This window comes from Tachypleus tridentatus, chromosome 5 (genome assembly GCF_004210375.1).
Source record: "Tachypleus tridentatus isolate NWPU-2018 chromosome 5, ASM421037v1, whole genome shotgun sequence".
NCBI lineage: Eukaryota > Metazoa > Arthropoda > Merostomata > Xiphosura > Limulidae > Tachypleus > Tachypleus tridentatus.
In genome coordinates, this window is record NC_134829.1 from 12791691 (window position 1) to 12811068 (window position 19378).

At 35.0% G+C, this 19378-nt stretch overlaps 2 protein-coding genes across 15 annotated transcripts in view; one reads left to right on the top strand and one right to left on the bottom strand.

Moving 5' to 3' along the window:
• LOC143250544 (solute carrier family 35 member E3-like) overlaps positions 1 to 19378 on the top strand; it is a 58763-nt gene that overhangs the window by 32463 nt on the left and 6922 nt on the right. Inside the window, exons 8-10 of one of the 2 annotated variants that reach the window (XR_013028237.1) lie at positions 10666 to 10706; positions 16385 to 16486; positions 16671 to 16739. The gene's annotated coding sequence lies outside the window, so the exon portion shown is untranslated. Of the gene's footprint in view, positions 1 to 10665; positions 10707 to 16384; positions 16487 to 16670; positions 17013 to 19378 lie in introns of those variants that run through there. The other variant, XR_013028236.1, reaches the window with a different exon arrangement.
• LOC143250540 (uncharacterized) overlaps positions 1 to 19378 on the bottom strand; it is a 51110-nt gene that overhangs the window by 17770 nt on the left and 13962 nt on the right. For 6 of the 13 annotated variants that reach the window (XM_076501246.1, XM_076501252.1, XM_076501250.1 and 3 more), the window contains 4 exons: positions 6057 to 6250; positions 5018 to 5150; positions 3516 to 4601; positions 2115 to 2991 (listed from right to left, as the gene is read on the bottom strand). In XM_076501246.1, the coding sequence (XP_076357361.1) occupies positions 2115 to 2991; positions 3516 to 4601; positions 5018 to 5150; positions 6057 to 6250 (2290 nt within the window). Of the gene's footprint in view, positions 1 to 385; positions 512 to 2114; positions 2992 to 3515; positions 4602 to 5017; positions 5151 to 6056; positions 6251 to 19378 lie in introns of all 13 variants that reach the window. The other 7 variants (XM_076501259.1, XM_076501255.1, XM_076501258.1 and 4 more) reach the window with 4 other exon arrangements.

Genomic DNA, 19378 nt, shown 5'->3' on the forward strand with positions numbered 1-19378 from the left:
TAAAAAATAACAAACAAAAAGTGCTGCACTAATTGAAAAGATCCCAGGGTGCAAGCTATAATGTGGGATATAAAATGTATCCTAGGTTTGGTGGTGACTGAAAAAGTAGGGCCCACATTACAGTGGGGATACACCATTTATTGGTCTTAACCTCTATTTTAATTTTGATTACATAACTTTATTAGTATTAATTTTCTCTAAAATATATATATTATAATCCAATTGCCCTAGCCACCAGTGTGGGTGATACAGACCATGGCTCCTATAATACCAACCCCAAGCAGTGTAACATTGGCTATCTGTTTGGGGCTTGGCCAACAGTGATGATAAGTCATGTAAAGTTCCACCCACAGTACATCAATTAAGTTTCAGGTGAAAAGCATACCTATTCTAGCTGCAGTGCAGCTCCCCAATCAGTGTGCCATCCTGACACACCCATGGTCTGTGCAGATGCTTTCTGTATGGATGATCTCCTCACTGGCCCTTCCATTTTATCAATGTGGGATTCTACCTGTAGTGTGAGAGAAAATGTGTATGTTTTGGAAGTTAACATTTTCCTAAATTGAAAATGTATTTGAGATAATATCCCTCCTATCACACTGTCCACCTTTTCTCCCCACTAAGAGCTGATGTTAAGAGACTGCAGATTGGGAATCTTCAAAAAATGGTAACACTACCTGAATGAGGTGCTTGTATACAGTAATAGGATACAGGGTGCATTGATATAGGCAGAGAGTGTTGTGAGACAAATGTTGCCAAAGGCAATTAATTGGGTATAAAAGACTGGAGCATTTGAGAAAAAATCAGACCAATCATTAGATGTGAAAAAGAAACCCTAACAGTCAAGTAAAACTGTAGTGTGAGATGAAGTGCTTATTAAAGGAAATGCATTTTTAAGAAAACGTTAACTTTGGAGATAAGTAGCTGCTTGAAATTAATTCTAAAAAATGTAAAATTTTGATTTAATTGCTTTAACTATAAGTTGGTATTTTATCTTAACCCTGCTTTAATTCTTTTGATGGCAAGACAGTGTTCAGTTGTGATCTTTGAGTGTGATGGTTTTATGATTGTGTGACACTGTGGCCTTTTACGTGTATTGGTTTTAAGATGGGTATGTCTTTGCGACACATTTTTTGTGCTATGAATCATTGTTTACTCGTGACTATGGGTTAACTGTTTGTACTAGAAGATGGCTTAATTGTGACCTTTCACTGTTTTGTATGTAAGCTAGTATTTAATTGTAATCTCTTTGTTTTTAAGTTTTGTGCAAAGCTACATGAGGGCTATCTATACTAGCCATCCTTTATTTAGCAGTGTAAGATTAGAGGGAATACAGTTAGTCATCACCACTCACTGTCAACTCTTGGGCTACTCTTTTACCAATGAATAGTGGGATTGACTGTAACATTATAATGCCCCAACAGCTGAAAGGGTGAGCATATTTAGTGTCATGGGAATTCAAACCCGCAACCCTCAGATTTCAAGTCTAGCACCCTAATCACCTGGCCATGCCAACCATTTGTAATCTGAGATTTAACATTTTGACCACAAGATGACTTATTAAAAGTTGAAACATTTTGTATACTATAAATAGTGTGTTTAAACCTTTGAATAATCACTACTGTGATACAATAAATTTTATCAATCTCATTTAATTATTTTCACTGCATGGTGGATTTAATTATGAATTTAATTTTACTTTTTAACTTTAAAACTTTTGAGCATAAAAATGATTTAATTCTGTTCATTGTAATATGATGTTTAAACAAGAGCCTTGTGAGCTGTTTTTACTTCAATATGACATTTAGTCACAACCTTAATTTAATTCCATTGACTGTAAGATTACATTTAATTATAAACCTGGTTTAACTGTTTTGACTTTAAAATGGCATTAGATTATAGAACTGGTTTAACTGTTTTGACTGTAGTAAGTGTTTGATCATGATTTTGGTTTCATAATTCATATCAAATTGTACTCTGATAAAGCTGTATCAATATCATGTTAATGATTGGACCATAGATATATCATGTTTGTAATGTTTACGTTAGCTTTACAAAGTCATTTGAGGCTGTCGTGACAAAGTATAGCTCGTATGTAATATAAATGCACTTACTGGCTTCATTTTCTGAAAGAGTACACTTCTCACATTTTATAAACCATACTGGAATGTCTTTAATGGAGAGACATGGTGAGGAATCACAACTAGGTTGCTTCATCACTTCACTATTGACCGATATACGAGATTCATTGTTTCTGCTCAAATCATTATGTGGCTCAAATTGGCACAGAGGATCTTTGATACATGATGTATTCGACATTGTAGGTGTTTTGACTGTACCATTTGGAGTTTTGTGTAAAGTAACTATTGAATTAGGTAGTGTCTCACGTCTATTATTTCTACAGTTTGGTGATGCCTTCAAAGGGTCAAAATGTTGAGCTGACCTGTTAAGAACAGTTTTATCATTTCGGGATCTGAAGATCTTATATTTATTTCCAGGTGAGGCTGTAGCTTTCTCTGTTATAGAGGTAGGACTGGTAAATTTACTTTTACAGCTGACGTATATTTCTTTACCAAATACATCTGATAGTAATTTCTGGGGTTTTTCAACAGACACTGCTCTTTTACTTTTAAATGTTTTATTATTGGACATATTTTTAATGACCTGGCCAATTGTTTTTCTCCCTCTTTTTCTATTTTGCTTAACTGAATGCTTATTATTGTCATTTTCTTGAGCCAGTTTTCTCCGCGTTCTTGTGTGGATTCCGTCATCTTGTATATTCATAGGATGTTTCTCACTAGAAACTGGTTTAGGTGTTATAACTTTTGACAGGTTGTTAACATCTTTACTGTGGCTGGGTGTTGGGTTATAACTGGGAGCTCGGGAGTATGGCAACACTGTAGCCATTGGAGATGGATTAGACCACAGTTTTTGTGAATTCTGGTAGGATAATGGAGAGTTTAAGGAGACTGTTTGCTGCACAGAATTGTCCTGTATTAAGGAGGAAATGAACACAGGTTGGTATGAATATGAAAAATTATTGCATTTCTGTGGCTACTCCCTAAAAACAATTTTATAGTTTTTATTTGTTTTCTAGACAACTTGTAAAATGTTACAACTATTACAAAAATGAACATGAACACTTATATAGAACTGCAGAGCATGGAACGATCATCTTCTTAACACAATGAATTATTGAATGATGTTAAATTTTATTGACTGTAGAAACATTTGTCATTCTTAACCTATTTACAACTGATGGAAGTTTAAATACTATTTTTAATATTTTAGCTCCAAACAACTTGTGTATTATCATATCATTTATGCACTCAGAGATCTTATGTTACTGAATACTGAATAACTTTTATTTCAAAAAGTTTAGTTATAAAGGAATCAAATTTTTTTTTTTTTTACAAGTTTTGTGCCAATAACAGATGATTATGTACTTACAAAAGACATTAGTAAGATAAGTAATCTTGGTAAGAAAGATAAGTAACGTTTGTAAGAAATCTTACTTGCAAAGTCCTGGGAGTGTGTAAACTTCTTATAGATCCTCTCATACAATGCCAGTCTTCTGCATATCTTCTGTCACAGTCAATAAACTTATCTTCATCTGTTGCTTGTCTGCTCTCAAACTCTATGATCCTATCACCATCTGCTGTTTTTCTTCTGCCAGAGTCAACAATAGTGTCTTCATATACTGTTTGTGTTCTATTAGAATCTGTGATTCTGTTTTCATCTGTTTGTCTTATTTCAGAACCTATGATCCTTTCTCCACCTGCAGCTTTACTCTTGTCAGAGTCAGTGGTTCTGTTTCTATTGTCCACTTGTATACTGTTTCTATCTGCTTTTGTCCTGTAAACTACTTGGGGGCTGTACTCATGGCCTATAATTTTGTCCATATTTGCTGGTGGTCTGCTATAGTAAGGACATGTAATACTTTCCCAGTCTGTTGATGGTCTCCTACTGTAAAAACCTATGATACTGTTTGTATTTATTGCTTCTTTATACTCAGAATCAATAACTCTACTTCCATTAATCTTTGATCCACCATAACCACAGTCTGTTGATCTACTGTTATATCCTGCTATATTTCTATATTTATAGCTTACAATACTATCCTGATCTGCTTCAAGTTTGTTAATGTGAGAGCTCTTGTTTCTTTCATCATCAGTTGTCAGTGTTCTGTAGTCAGAGGTTATGATCATGTCTTGATTTACTTCCAATCTGTTACAGTCAGAGTTCTTGGTATTTCTATTCTCTATAGTTTTGTAGTCAATGACCTTGGGTTCATCCCTACACATAGCTGACTTGGTATTATCAGAAACTTGGACTTGGATGTTGCCTGCTAATGACCTCTCAGAGCCTAAGCCTATTGTGGTGGCTCTGCCTAATGTTGGTCTGTTATTGAAATGAGATGAGTTAAAATAATTAATTAACAAGGCTTTCATTTCATCTAAGTGTGTTTTTAAGAGCGTGTCTGTATCTCTATGCAGTGCTTTGTTGCTGATGTCTTGCAAGAATTGTTGAAGTATGTCTTGCTGATCATGAAAGTACGTCTTTCGAGCTTGTTTCTCTTCTGATAACTTTTCATGTACTATCTAGGGTGTTGTTGAAAAATACAATATTTTTATGAGTACAATTTTCTGAACTAACTAGACATGTGATCATGCTATAGAATGAAGTTATTCATTTTAAAACAAATCACTGTAAACCTTTTACTCTTCAGTAAATCAAAACTACAAAAATACAATAAACATAACACTTTATCACTTCTGTGAGACAACCTCAAATTTTAACTTCACTACATTAGTACTAATAGTTGGTTTATTAAAACCACAAGTTATCAATTTGTTTTAGGTGAATCCAAAATTGAAAAAAATTACTCTCAGCTAATCTTATAGTTTTATATTGTAATGGTGAAAGACTGTCAAAGTGATCTAGAAAACCTTTCTTCAATATGTTGCACATAACTTATTTTTTCTTCTTCAATGTTCATTAAATTTATTGAACATACTTGAAACAGTTTTTCAGTATTATTAGAGATCTGTTCAAAAGCTGATTGAATAGATATTCCAATTTCTCCATGGTTTTGCAGGTGATAAGTGATGGTAGAACATGTTTGCTCTTTGATGTCATCCTTCATCTTTCTAGAAAAGTCATGTAGTACAGATAAAGCAAAATTGCTCTAAATCTGATAATCATACAGAAAAGACTTTGTGTGGTGTTATCCTTTATCTTTGAACAAGTGTCATGCAGTAATAGATAGTAAAACTAGACTACTCTAACAATGTTCATCTCTTTGTATGGTGGTTAGTTTTTAGAGCTGTCCAGTTTTTATCTGTTATTTCAAGGCACTTCTAGAAAAATGAAGGATGGCACCATAGATAAATTTGCTTGGTTTAATATTTCATCTTTTTAGAAGTGCTGTGGAGTAGCAGATAAATTTAAGACTGCTCTAAAACTAATAAATATACAAAAAAATGAATTTCACCCTGCAGGGTTACTTAGAATAAAAGTTTAAAAAACTTTAGGATTATTCTGTTAATTAAGACTTTCCATCATTATATTTGTGCTTATAAAACTATTTTAGTTGTTCTTAAATCAAGCATTCAGAGATTTTCAGCTGCTTTTTTAATTTAATAACAGTCTGGTTTTTGTTTCAAAAACTTGTGTATAAAGAACAAAGATAGCATCATTAAAAGAGTCAAACAAAAGATTAAGTTATCTGCCTACAGAGTATTGGTATTTTTCTCATGCAACTATATAAACTATAAACTTGAAGGATAAAGATCACAAACTTCCAGAAGCTAGTTACCCTGCTTTCTCAGTGTGAATACTTTTCTCTACGATTAGCATTTTTTTAGATAGCTTGGCAAGAGTTTAGTTACATGGCACTCACAAGATACCTTAACATTATTTACTGTGACATGTACTACTTAAAAAAGTTTTAAATACATTTTTTATAAAGAAGCAAAACGGAAATAAGATAAGTTTCTTTACTGTATAGTTACTGAATTTAAGAAACCATAAGCTAATGATCTTTGTAAACTTACATAAATAAAGCTGTTTGTTCTTTGTTCAAAGTATCCAACTTTGTTGTAGTCATCTCTTCCAGTTTGGTACATATTTCTTTCAGTGTTGTAATAATCTCTTCTTGTTGTTGTTTTAATTCTGCTGCAGTAAGCTCTAGTTGTTGTTTTAATACACAAACCTCTTTCTCTACTTTCTGTTGGTACTGTTCATTCTTCTAATGTTAAATAATTTTTAAACACAGCAAATAGCAATTTTTTCTACTTAACACTAAAAAATGTCAAGTTGAAATCAAATAATTATATAATTGTGAAACACATGCAAATAGGAAATGTCAAATAATTATACAAAATATTCAACTGTAAATATTATAAATGATAGATATATGTAATAGATATAATGAGTACTTAATGAACCACACCTTAGTGTGACAGAATGAAAATGACTGAGTAATAATATCCATATATAATTAAAAAAAATCAACTTACACAAATTGACATTATGTAACATAGTGCTGTTTTAAGACATTTTGTAGTAAAGGTGTGTTAAAATGGTGAATGTAAGGAGAAAACAATTCAGTTATTGATCTAATTCAGTAGTTTGTCTATTCAAAATAGCCTGAAACATTGGCTATCAGACAATTATGATTCTAAAGAAAAATTTAAAAGTAGTTATAGTTACCAAAAGTGCTGTCAAGCAGTCTTAGATGTTACATGTATATCTATGTTTTTAGTCACTCTTGGTTTTCCTACATTAATTCCTTTGTTAAAGGTATGAAAGATGTTGAATATACCTGTATATTGTGAAGTCAGAAAAATGTTTCACCTTTCTAAACTAAACATGAAAACATAGTATTTTCTTAAATACAGACATGTTTACAAGTTTTTAAGAGTTGTGGTTTATATTTTTTGAATATGAATAATAGGAATGATCAATGGCATTGGCTAGGGTTGTCCAACTTTGTGTTAGCAACAACTTGCATAGTATTTTGAGTGTTGCTTTAAGTAAACTGAACACACGTTATCAATGAAAAGGTGTATCACAGTTTTATTAACTTAATGTGCATAGCATCAAGCTATTGATCCAACCCTGCACTGGAGAAGGAATGTTGACTATATTTCCAAATTTGCTATGTTTCTACACAAAATATGAAAAACTTTTAGTGAAATGTACAACTCTGTTTTGGAAGGAGTCAAGTATTACAAAAGTATGTGTACTCAGGATACTTTTGTGAAATAACACCACATCTGATAAGATAAGTTGGGAGTGCAAGGTGATGTTCAGGTGAAGAATGGAAACACTTAATACAGTTTACATATTGCATTTGCATAACCAACAGAATCTTCCCATTGCATATCTACAATCTTTTTTAATTATATTTGTATATTGTATCTGGTATTTACCACAAACTGTCACTAAGTCAGCAATGTAAGGTAAAATGAATACTTAACAACTTTAAATCAACACTCTGTAAAAGGTCATGGAATGAACACTGCCCCAAAAAGTGGTATCATTCTGGTCTTTGTCTTGTGTAGATATTTTGTCTTCCTGCTCCAACAACCAGAGAAATCAATATAATGAGCAGTGAAGTGTCCAGTATTGGTAAAGACCTCAGACTAATCTCTACTTGAGCAAAAATATTTTTTCAATTTTTGGATTTGTTTACTTTGTTGTCAGTATTTATTTTATTCTCTGTCTACCATTTCTAAACCTGCTATATTGTAGGTGCATTCAGTTCTTTAACAGGCATCAGAATACCACATACATCTCATATGTATACCTTTTAACTTTTTCTAAACTGTTTTTCAGCTGATCATAGAATAGGTTTAATTACTCAGTATAAGCTAATGTTGCTTCTGCAGCAGCTTCTAAAATGACCAAATACAGAGCTTTGTAAAAGTATATCATCAAACAATATTATTAACAAATACTTTTATTAACTCTTATTATATCTGATAACTGCATGATAATTAACTGGTAAGGAAAAAAATTGCATACAAAATATTCTTAGATTAATTGTTTATTACTCTTTTGCATGCACTTATAATTAAATACTTGCTGTTAAATTATTTTTGGATTAAATTATTTTGAGTCTGCAATCAGTAATACTTATATTACAGAGATAAAGTTATGTAATATTTTCCTCTTATCAACAAAATTAACAGTTTCTATAAACTACAAACTTGAAGTCAAATCTAGCATTCAACATACTACCGTGTTTCTCCGATAATAAGACCTACCCATAAAATAAGACCTAGTGTGATTTTTGGGGATAGTTTTAATATAAGCCCTACCCTTAAAATAAGCCCTAGTTAAGAGTGGCAGGAAGAGGAAAGAAATAAAAAAAATTAATTTATTAATTAGTTTAATAGTTAGTTAATTAGTTTGTTTAAGTATTAATCAGTTAGTTTAATAGTTTAATAATAGTTTATTTTAAATGGTTAGTTTAATAGTTTGCAACATTAAATAGAATATATTTTTTTAGTCATTTTCACTCCAGCCTGGGTTACAAGAAATTGTGACTTGGGTGACAAACTCATGGAACAAAATTACAGACAACTGTATTGCCAACGCGTTACGAGCAGGCTACTTGGATAAGAAATTCTCATTCCATGAAACCTCTATTGCTCAACATGAGAGAGTAGGTGCGAAAATTCTACAAGAAATTGAGTTAAGTGAAAACTCAGCAGGAATTTTAAAAACAGATGATTTGCAAGACATTCCAGAGGATGATGATATGATTGTTTTTGAATAAATTCCTGTTAATGAGTTTCTGAATGTTTTTCGTAATTTCTATTTATTTAGAGGTCTTATAATTTTTACTTTGTAACTTCATTTTTTTAATATATCAAAATAAGACATCCCCCGAAAATAAGCCCTAGTGTCATATTTTAGAGTGAAAATTAATATAAGCCCTGTCTTATTTTCGGAGAAACACGGTACTTGTTAATAAATTAGGCCAGTTCTGAGAAATGTTACCTTTTATCTGTTACCATGGGCAATGTTAAATAAAAAAACAAAACAAGATTAAGCCTTTTACACTCATAATATCTATATCACTATATCAATACAGGTTCACTGTAGTGCATAAAGAACAGCTCAAATGCCATATACACATAATTATGTTTATGGTTTTGAAAGATAAAAATCACATGGTGAGATAGATGTGGTTCTTGTCTTATGACTACTCCAGTATGAAACTGGAATTCAGTTACATATATAGGAAAAAAACAAACTAGAACCAACTAATAAGTATTAAATTAAGTTGTTATTCTTTCAGAATGGCTATTGAAGGTAGGAATTTTTAAAGGCTTGTCATTGTTTTAGAGATACATTACAAGATAAAGAAATATGCATTTTCATGTTTGTCTTTTGAAGCTGTTAATTGCCCATTAACAGTAAATCATAATTTGTTTGTTAGAGTATTGGTATTGTTAAGAATTATTTTGTAAAGTATTTTGTCAAGTAAACACCGATTTGCTTGAGTACCATTTAAGTTGGTAGTATTAAGCAAAAATACTATATGCATGGTTTTTACAGGAAAAAAAATTAAACCAATATATTAAGTCAAATGTTCACAATATGAGACATTGAAAAATATTTTTGTAAATGATCTTCAATGACAAGAAAAGAACAAAACACAATAGTTTTTCATCAGACCTAAATCAAGTGCACTATTCAAAATCCTAAATTTATCTACGAGTGATTATTCTCATTATGCATAAGGTAGATTAAATCTTAACTCATTCTAACCCATATACATCTTTTTACCACACCTTCACAATTACCTACATCCACCTTGCAAAGGAATAAACTAAATGCAGCTCACTTTTGTTAACATTTGTTTTTAATGTTACTGAATAAATGTAGCAGGTGAAAAAAACTGCTTTATTTCACCCTACCATAAGGTAGAAAAGAAGTTTATTCCAGTATATTCTGAACACCTTTTAAAAATAATTCATTCAGAGGTTTTACATTTAATGAACATCCTTGTGAATAGGATATAAACAGTTGTAAACTTTAAGGCATTTGATAAAACTTATACTGCTTAACAATGCTTTTCTTTCGTCACACACACTAGGATGTGGGTTATGCCTAAGTGAGTAGAGGGAGGTATATAGTTCTGTGTGAATTAGTATTAGTTTGAAGTTAATCTTCTCTAGGATGTATGAAATGGGAATGATGACTGAGATAGGTAATACTTCACTAAGAAATTTGGTCTGACTTAACAGTGTGGCATTGCCATAATCCTTCTGTCTTTCATCAAGTTATTACACAATCTATCTGCCTTTTGCTAAGTGCAGACGTTTAATTCTTCTCAGCTCCAGCAGTCATTAACATTCCTGGAACCTATAAGCCAGCTATTATTGAACAACCATCAGTACTTTAGTCATATATATCAAATATTTTGTTTGTTTGTTTTTTGTTGTTGTTGTACATGAGTGTTTAAGGCTTTCATTTGCTGTTCAAGTTCATTTTATCTTTTATCAATACATCTTCTCCATAGCTGTATGATGTTTTTCTCAGAGTTTAATCCAGTTTCATCTATCAATACCACAGACTAAATTATTAAGTTACATTTTGGTATTAAGACCAAGAATTTAATTTTGTATGTTTTTTTTTTCTTCCAAGATGGCATGTAGAGAGGAGAGATGCACATACCATTATATCAGGTAATCATTTTCTTTTCTAACTGATAAAACATTAACTGAACAACTACATCCTTGAAGAAGCAATCAATATTTCAATTTTTGATATTAATTATCCAGGTTTCCCTCTCGGTGTGGATTCCTGTACATGGTGAGGGGACCTCCCAGGGAAGGTTCTGTTCTTTCAGTTTACCTTCTCTGGGATCTAAACATCCACCCACGTGTTTGCCTTGCATGGCAACCCATGGAGGGGAGAAGAGGATCCTGATGGTTGAGGGGCCCAACCCTAACACACCACTTTGGCTTTGATGGGCAGCCTTTGGGGTAGCCCCCCTTGGGTCAATTAGCTGGTCCACTTGGGATAGGGTCAAACAAGTACCAGTGTTGGATGTTCTCAACAGGTATTGTGGACATTGTGTCTGATGCTGGTGTTTGGGTATAGTGCTCACAAAACCCTGGTGTTGCTGCAGTGTCCTTGTTTGACATTGTAATGCATCCCTTTGTAGGGGTCCATAGTGGATGGGGTCAGTGGGCACTGAAATTTCCCTTTTTTTTTTTTATTATGGATCCTCCAAATAAAAATGCAAATAAAAAGTGAAAAAACAGTCTATAGGTAAATGACCACGTCTTGAAGATTCTGAGTAGCAATCTTCAACATCTGTAACACCTGTTGTACCTCATTTTCTTATCCTACATTCTCTTTCAGACAAACCTTTAGGGCAGATGCCTCCCTTTTTCATTCATAAGGGACTGGGAGGACTTACTGGCTCTCCAAAGTCAGTAAAGAAGCTTCAAAGCTTCAATCTGGTAATATATTGGTGAAAACATCCACATCTCAACACAGTGAACTCCTCTTGCATTCAAAGGCAATTAGGGATATACCTATTGAGGTAACACCTCATGCTACTTTGAATTCATCATGAGGAGTTATTTTTGAGAGGAATTTGAAGAACATTCCCGAGTCATAGATTTTCACTGGTTTCTCCCCTCAAGGAGTTTCTGCAGTGAGGCATATCTCCACTTGCACAGATGGAATTATGATGCCTGCTAATATCCTCGTTCTGACATTTACATCACTGCATCTACCTGCCACCTGGCACATTATCTTAATTGCAGGGTACAGCTATACATTCCAAACCCTCTCCAATGTTTCCAGTGTCAGCAGTTCAGTCACTCAAACACGTCATGTCATGGTTCTCTACCATATGCTCATTGCGGTGGTAAGGACCATGATGCCTATGAGTGTGAAACTGACCTTCATTGCGTCAATTGCAATGGCTCTCACCTGTCCTACTTTTCTTGTTGTCCTAAATGGTTGGAAGTAAAGAGGTGCAGCATTTGAAAACGACAACATTACTTATCCTGAGGCTCAAAAGTTGCTGTCCACCACTTCATCTCAGACGTATGCTGCTGCACTTCATTCCATAACTACAATGAAATCAATCCAAACAAATCGTTCTCCAAACAAATGAAAAGTCTTTTGACCTCCACAGTTAAAAACGTTGATGAATCAACTTCAAGACCAATCTCTGTCCCTTGCATACATTCTAACAAACCCCAAGATGGCTCTGGGTACGGGGACTTACTTGGATACATCTTCTTCTCCCACTCCAAGATCCAAAATCATCATTCATTCATGTTCTTAATCACTGGAATCCCCTTAAAACAGCAAAGACCTGTCCAATCGACCCAGGGCAGGATCCATGGAGGTCGATAGACCTCCCTCGGATAAGGATAGTAAGGAAAAAAAAAATGTGGTCGTAAACAAAAGGGTTATTCACCCAATTTGCCAACATGTAAATAAAAATGGCTGCCTTGATACAATAGAACTGTTGAAGTTTATGTTCCAATCTGGATGACATCAAAACACTGATTGCTTCCTGCCATCCTGTATGTTTTTCCTTATAGGAAACATTTCTGAAATCGACCAGTACAGTCACCTTTCAGCAGTTTCCTTAGTACAGAAATGACAGGCTGTGTGATGGACAAGTGCATGGAGGGGTGACACAGTTGATTGATGAGCATGTGCCTGCCCTGTCTTTACCACTCAACACACCCTGGGAGGCCATAGCCATCAGTGTTTCCTTGGGTCATACCATCACTGTTTGTTCTCTCTACCTGTTACCTGGAGAGACATATAAGCAATCAGACTTTGATGCTCCCATTGAACAGTTGCCATCTCCCTTTTTAATCCTGGATGACTTGAATGGACGTCATCCCCTCTATAGAAGTGCTAATACTGATGGGAGGGGTTGCTCTGTAGAGCATTTGCTCTCTGATCACAACCTTTCTCTTCTCAATACTGGTTCTTCTACTTATTTTCATGCACCTAGTCAGTCCTTTACTGCTATTGATCTCTCAATCTGCTTCCCTTCATTATTCTCCCATTTCTCATGGAGGGTTGATAATAATCCATGAAGCAGTAATCATTTTCCTATAATTTTGAGAGAGACTGGCCATGGTTGACGCCACCTAACCCACGTGCCCCAGGGTAAGTTGGTTCTTGCAAACTGGCCTTCTTTCACTGCTCTCGCAAAACTTGATCCTGCCATCATCTGTAAGCCATCAATAGACAACTGTGTGGCAACAGTAACTGACTGTATTTTATAAGCAGCTGCTCAATGTATTCCTAAAACCTTGACACATTTTCCACCATATCCTCATCCGTAGTGGAATGCTGCCTGCCACATGGCACATAAGGCTCAAAACCAGGCCTGGGATACTTTCTGTAAATGTCCCACACTCTCAAACCACATCACTTTCCAGCAGGCACATGCTCGATGGGTAAGACGTCAAAGCCAGAAGGAATCTTGGATTAAGTTCACAACCAGCATATCTTCTACCACCAATTCCAAAGTCATATGGGACAAGATTCGAAAGGTCAGTGGGCAATGTAAATCTGTCCCCCTCTCGATCTTGCTCTCTGATGGCCAAGAAGTAGCCGATACCCAGAGCATCGCTGATGTGAAAGCTTTTGCTGAGTATCTAGCACTTCTGCTTCTTCTTTCCCCTTCTTAGCCATCAAGACTCCAGCAGAGCAATTATCTCTTTCCTTTCAAGCTGATTGTCTTTATAACTGTAATTGTCCCTTTTCACTGGTGAAACTCAAAGTGGCCCTTCATCCATCTGGCAGTACATTGGTTGGACCTGATGATATACACTACGAGATGCTGCACCATCTATCTCCTGCTTCTCTTGCTATTCTTCCGATTGTTTTTAACCATATCTGGCAGGAGAATGTTTTTCCTGATGCTTGGTGCCAGGCTATTGTTCTACCTTTCTCCAAGCATGGGAAGGATTCCAATATTCCTTCAAACTACCGTCCAATTGCTTTGTCGAACAGTCTCTGTAAGATCTTAGAGAGGATGGTTAATGCTCATCTTGTTTGGTTCTTTGAATCAAACAACCTCCTCTCGCCCACCCAGTGTGGCTACCGATGATAATGCTCCACCGTGGACCACCTGATTTGACTTGAACCGTCAATCAGAGAAGCCTTTCTCAAACGACAACTTTTTATATCAATATTCTTTGACATTGAAAAGGCTTATTATACAACATGGAGGTATGGCATTTTGCAAGACCTCCATATATATGGGTTATGTGGCCATTTGCCAATTTTTATTAAAAAATTTTTAATGGACAAGAGATTCCAAGTTCATGTGGGTTCCACACTTTCCCATTCTTTTCTACAGGAACTTGGAGTCCCTTAGGGCTGTGTTTTATGTGTCACACTTTTCAGTATAAAAATTAATGCCATCACTGTTGCAAACGGGCTCCATGTCGACGACTTTCACATCTCATGTCAATCGTCGGACATGAGGTATATTGAGCAGCAGCTACAGACTGCCCTCAATTGTTTACTGAAGTGGACCACAGCAAACGGTTTTAACTTCTCACTCTGTATAACCATTTGCATGCAATTTTGCTGCCAACAGGGTATTCACCCTGATCCTGAACTCTGTGTTGGTGAAGTTGTGCTGCCTGTGGTCCATGAGACAGAGACCTTAGGGCTTATCTTTGACCATAAGCTTATCTTTATACCACACATCAAGCAGCTATGGGTCAAATGTACAAGGGTACTGAGCATCCTCCATGTCCTCTCTTCCAGCACTTGGGAAGCAGATCAATGTTCTATGCTAAAGATATATCGTGCTCTTATTCAATCAAAACTTGACTATGGATCACTGGTCTGTGGCTCTGCCAGACCCTCAGCCTTAAAAATGCTGGACCCCATTCATCATCAAGGACTTTGGCTCTGCACTGGGGCTTTCTTCACTTTCCCAGTTCAGAGCTTATACATAAAGTCTCATGAACCTTCTCTGCACCTCTGCTGTTTGCAACTGTCTTTACTGTATGCTTCAAAACTTCAATCATTTCCAAAGCATCCCACCTGGGGCTGTGTTTTCCTTCCTCGGTGGGCCATACTTTTTCAAGACAGATGATCTGCCATTGCTCCTTTTGGCCTTCGTATTCAGGTGCAGTTGGATGAATTGGGTCTGTCCTTGGATAACACTGTTGTATCCACTGGTCAGCCCATCCCACCATGGCTTCTTACAGTCCCCAAATGTGACCTATCTTTAAGTCATATGAGAAAAGCACACTCCTGAAATACTGTCTGCTATTTGCTGAACATCTTTTGAACCATCCTTCCATTCCTATTTATACAGATGGTTTGAAATCAGGTGACTGTGTAAGCTCTGCCCTGGTTTGTTTTAGTTTGGTTGTTGCATGGAGAATCCCCTCTACAGCTTCTGTGTTCACTGCTGAACTGTATGCCATCTCTCTTGTCCTGGATCACATAGAAGCTAAGCAGTACTTAAAACTGCACTATTTATACTAAGTTATGTAGTTTTCTACTGGCCCTGGAATCACTTCATGTTAGTTCACAAGCTGTTCTCGCCAATATTCAAAATTGACTGACCCATTTCTCTTTAACATCTACTTCTATCCAGTTTTTCTGGATACCGGGCCATGTTGGTATTTGCAGGAATGAGCTCATTGACACTGCAGCTAAATTTATCTGCTCTGGCACTATCACTGATGTGTCTGTTCCATACATGGACTATAGTCCCATATTCAACTCCGTGCCATCTGGCAGTCAACTTGGAGTGAGCAATACAAAAACAAGCTTTTCCAAAAAAAACCCTATATTGGACTTTGGCCATCTTGCTTCTCTAAGGATCAGAAAGAAGAAGTTCTTCTAACTAGATTACGCACTGGTCACAGTTTTTTTAATTCACCATTTTCTTTTATCTGGAACTGATGTGTAACACTTAGGTCACAATAAGCCACATTTTACTTTCTTGCCGTCATTACGACTCTCAACGATGGTACCATTTTAAACCTGTTCTGTCCCAAGGTTTGTCCATAATGTTAGACAGTGTTATTGGTGATGGTGACACTGTCCACCTTGGTAACGATTTTAGTTAATCACTTTAATCATTAATCATTTTAATGCCATTTAAGTTTTTTAATTTGTATATTAGACCTTTTTTAATGTGATTTTCTCTTAAGAATCTAAGTCCATCTAGTTCAATTTGAAATTAGAAAATGTCCATAACATTAAGTAAGTCGAAACCAGGACTGGAAAGGCCAACTTTGGGTGATAACACTGCTGTTTGAACTACCCATTTGTCATCCTTGTAAGTTATTATTAAAATTTTGCTACAAGTCTTTTAAAACTTTTATTACTTTACTTTTAGAAAATGCCCATAATGTCAAATAACTTGGAACCAAGATTGGAAAGGCCAACTTCAGGTGACTGACGGTGATTTTTGTACTTACCTGTTAGCCTTCCTGGCGAGGTATGATAATTACAGTTATGCTACAGAAAGTCCTTTACAACTTGTATTACTGTAGTTTTTCTCTTAACATTGTAGACTTGATGTAAACATGGTTTTATGCTATTTATGTTTTTAAAACTTTGTCTTGTTTTACTTTAATTTCCTTTTATGAATTTTACTAAATTTAATTTTAACTTTTTACCAGATGTTTGGTGCAGATAGCCGAGCTGATTTGTGCCATAAGACTAAATCAACCAACCAACCAATTATCCAGGTTTGTTCAATTGCTGATGAATTTTATGTATTCAATTCTTTAACTGTTGGCCCCAATTTAGACCAAAATATGTTGAGTACAACACAGTTTGCTTAATTTTTATGGAATGCTGTCATTTGATAGAAATTAAATAAGATATTACACAGTGCTTTTTAACTTTTTGTTAAATGTTGCGTATAGTTATTCAAGGGCTATTCTTGTCAGACTGAACAGTAAGATTTGATTGTTACCTTTTATATCACACCCACAATCCCAGAGGCTCACCATCTCCAAAATCAAGAGCTCTATCACAGGACCAACCTATACTTGTCATGAATATAAGATGTTATGTCATCATTACATAAAACTTGCACATTACCCACTATTACTACAGATAATCTGTAATCCCCAATCTACTTGTTAATTTAATTTAACAAAACACAAGAATACATTATCAGTTCTTAGTGATACAAATTCATTCTAGAGCAATTATCAGATGATATGGTAACATAACTAGTGCTATGCATCAGCTACATTAGCTTAAAAAAATTATAATTCATGTGTTGAAGAGGTATCAGTGGCATTCAGTAATTATGACCATTCAGCTCACATGACACTGCTGGGAATGATCATTGGCACACTGACAGATATAGGTCATATAGCTGTCATCACAACAGCTGTATAATATCCAAAAGTAGATGTGTGGTTTCACAACGTCTGATATCATTAGTTGAAGATTTTGTTATCAATCTTAAATGAATACAAAGAAAGCAACTTGGAGAATTACTCAAGAAGTTCACTAACATCATTTGGAATTAGATGGTTTTCTGGATATAGCTAAAGTAACAATGTTTCACATAGATATAGATAATGCTCTCTTAATAAAAACAAACAACCAAAATAGAGCACCATAGAATGCCAGAAGTGTTGTCAGCACTGGTGAGGAAGAAGGGAACTCCAAAGTTCTGCAAAGAATTTATAAGCAAATGAGTGCTGTAATATGCATTAATACCTATGCCATGAATTTCTGAATTTCTATACATTGGAAGGTACCCACCTGTTTGAATACTAGCTCTAGCTTCAGACTGAAGTTATTTGAATTTGATGATGAAAATAGAACTAAGGCTTTTTTAAGCACACAGAATTCTCTATCATGGCATTCAGTCTGTGTAATTCAGCTGCCACTTTTGAGAAGCTGATAAAACATTCACCTAGAGAACTGTAATCAGAGACAGAGGTGCCTTATTTATGTGGTTGACAGTTTAGTTTTATTGTATGTTTTAGGCTACTTCTTAGAATCTAAGAACAGTATTTCAGAGTATCAACAATGCAAGCTTAAAATAGTATAGTTCTTCAGTTACAAAGTAAGCAGGAATGAAGTGGCCACTAATCCAACAAAGTGTTCTGTGGTTAAGGACTTGCCCCAGTCTGAGACCAAACAATATAAAGACTGCAGCTTTCTAAGTTTCCTATCATCCTGGATATTGACTTCAGTTACACTGGGATTAGAGTAGTATTGTCACAAATATAGAATGGTATAAAGCATGCAAACAACTCTTGAATGCTAAAATTTAATACAAAGAACAAACTTCTTATAGTTGCAATATTATTTGTTTAATATTACCTCCATTATTTATATATTAGGAAGTTCACAATTCAAGACCATGTATCACTGATGAATGTCAAAAAATTAAAAAATATGACAACATGTTGAATAGTGATACAATAGTGCAACTTTGTTGTATGACAGGAACTGCTGTGGTGTGAATGCCTTCTACAAGATGGTAAAGCTGATTATAATAAGTTATAATTGTTTCTTTGTAATTAAACACAAAGCTATACAATGGGCTATCTGTGCACTGGCTGGTTTTTGTTGTTGTAAGTCTGCAGACACCCAGCTGTGCCACTTGAAGGCAGTTATACTTGTCATAAGACATTATGTCAGGATTATTATATTTTTAACACTACATCCTTGATATAGACACTTGAGAGATTTTCAAAAATTAGAAGCGTGTGTAATAATATAAGTATTTCCCTCATACTATATTAATCATGTCAATTGCCAATGATTCATTCTGCCTTGTAACAAGCATTCACACCGTAACTTCTATTGTTGTTATAAATAGCTATATAAATAGTATTCTGACCACTACTACTGTGTTCATTGTACCCCAGCCAGCCTGTTGCAAAAGGCTTTGTAAAAATGACCATCAAGTGCAAAGCATACTACTCCTCCCTGCATACTTTACATAATCCATATATTGTACGAGACCAATGGCTTAATTCTCAGAACCTGTTTCAGCAGTCTGAATGCACAGAAGCCTATAACCATTGCATTCAGAGACTTGAAGAGAATATCCTTTTGTACGAAATAGCATGAATATTTACATTTTTTCTCCTGATGTTTGATATCTGCAGTGATTTAATAAGAAATATAACTGGAAGCCCTACACTGGTGAACCTTTACCCTGTTGGCCTAATTTCCAGACATAGAACCTTCTTTATAATGTTGCCTGGAGGACATGCACTTTTGTGACTGACAATTTGTGGATTATCACCTGCTACAAAATGTATTTTTTTAGCATGAGAAGAGTGCAACATATTGCAGGTCTCTGTGGAAGGTCCTATTGTCCCAAAATGACCCATATTCACTTGTTTTC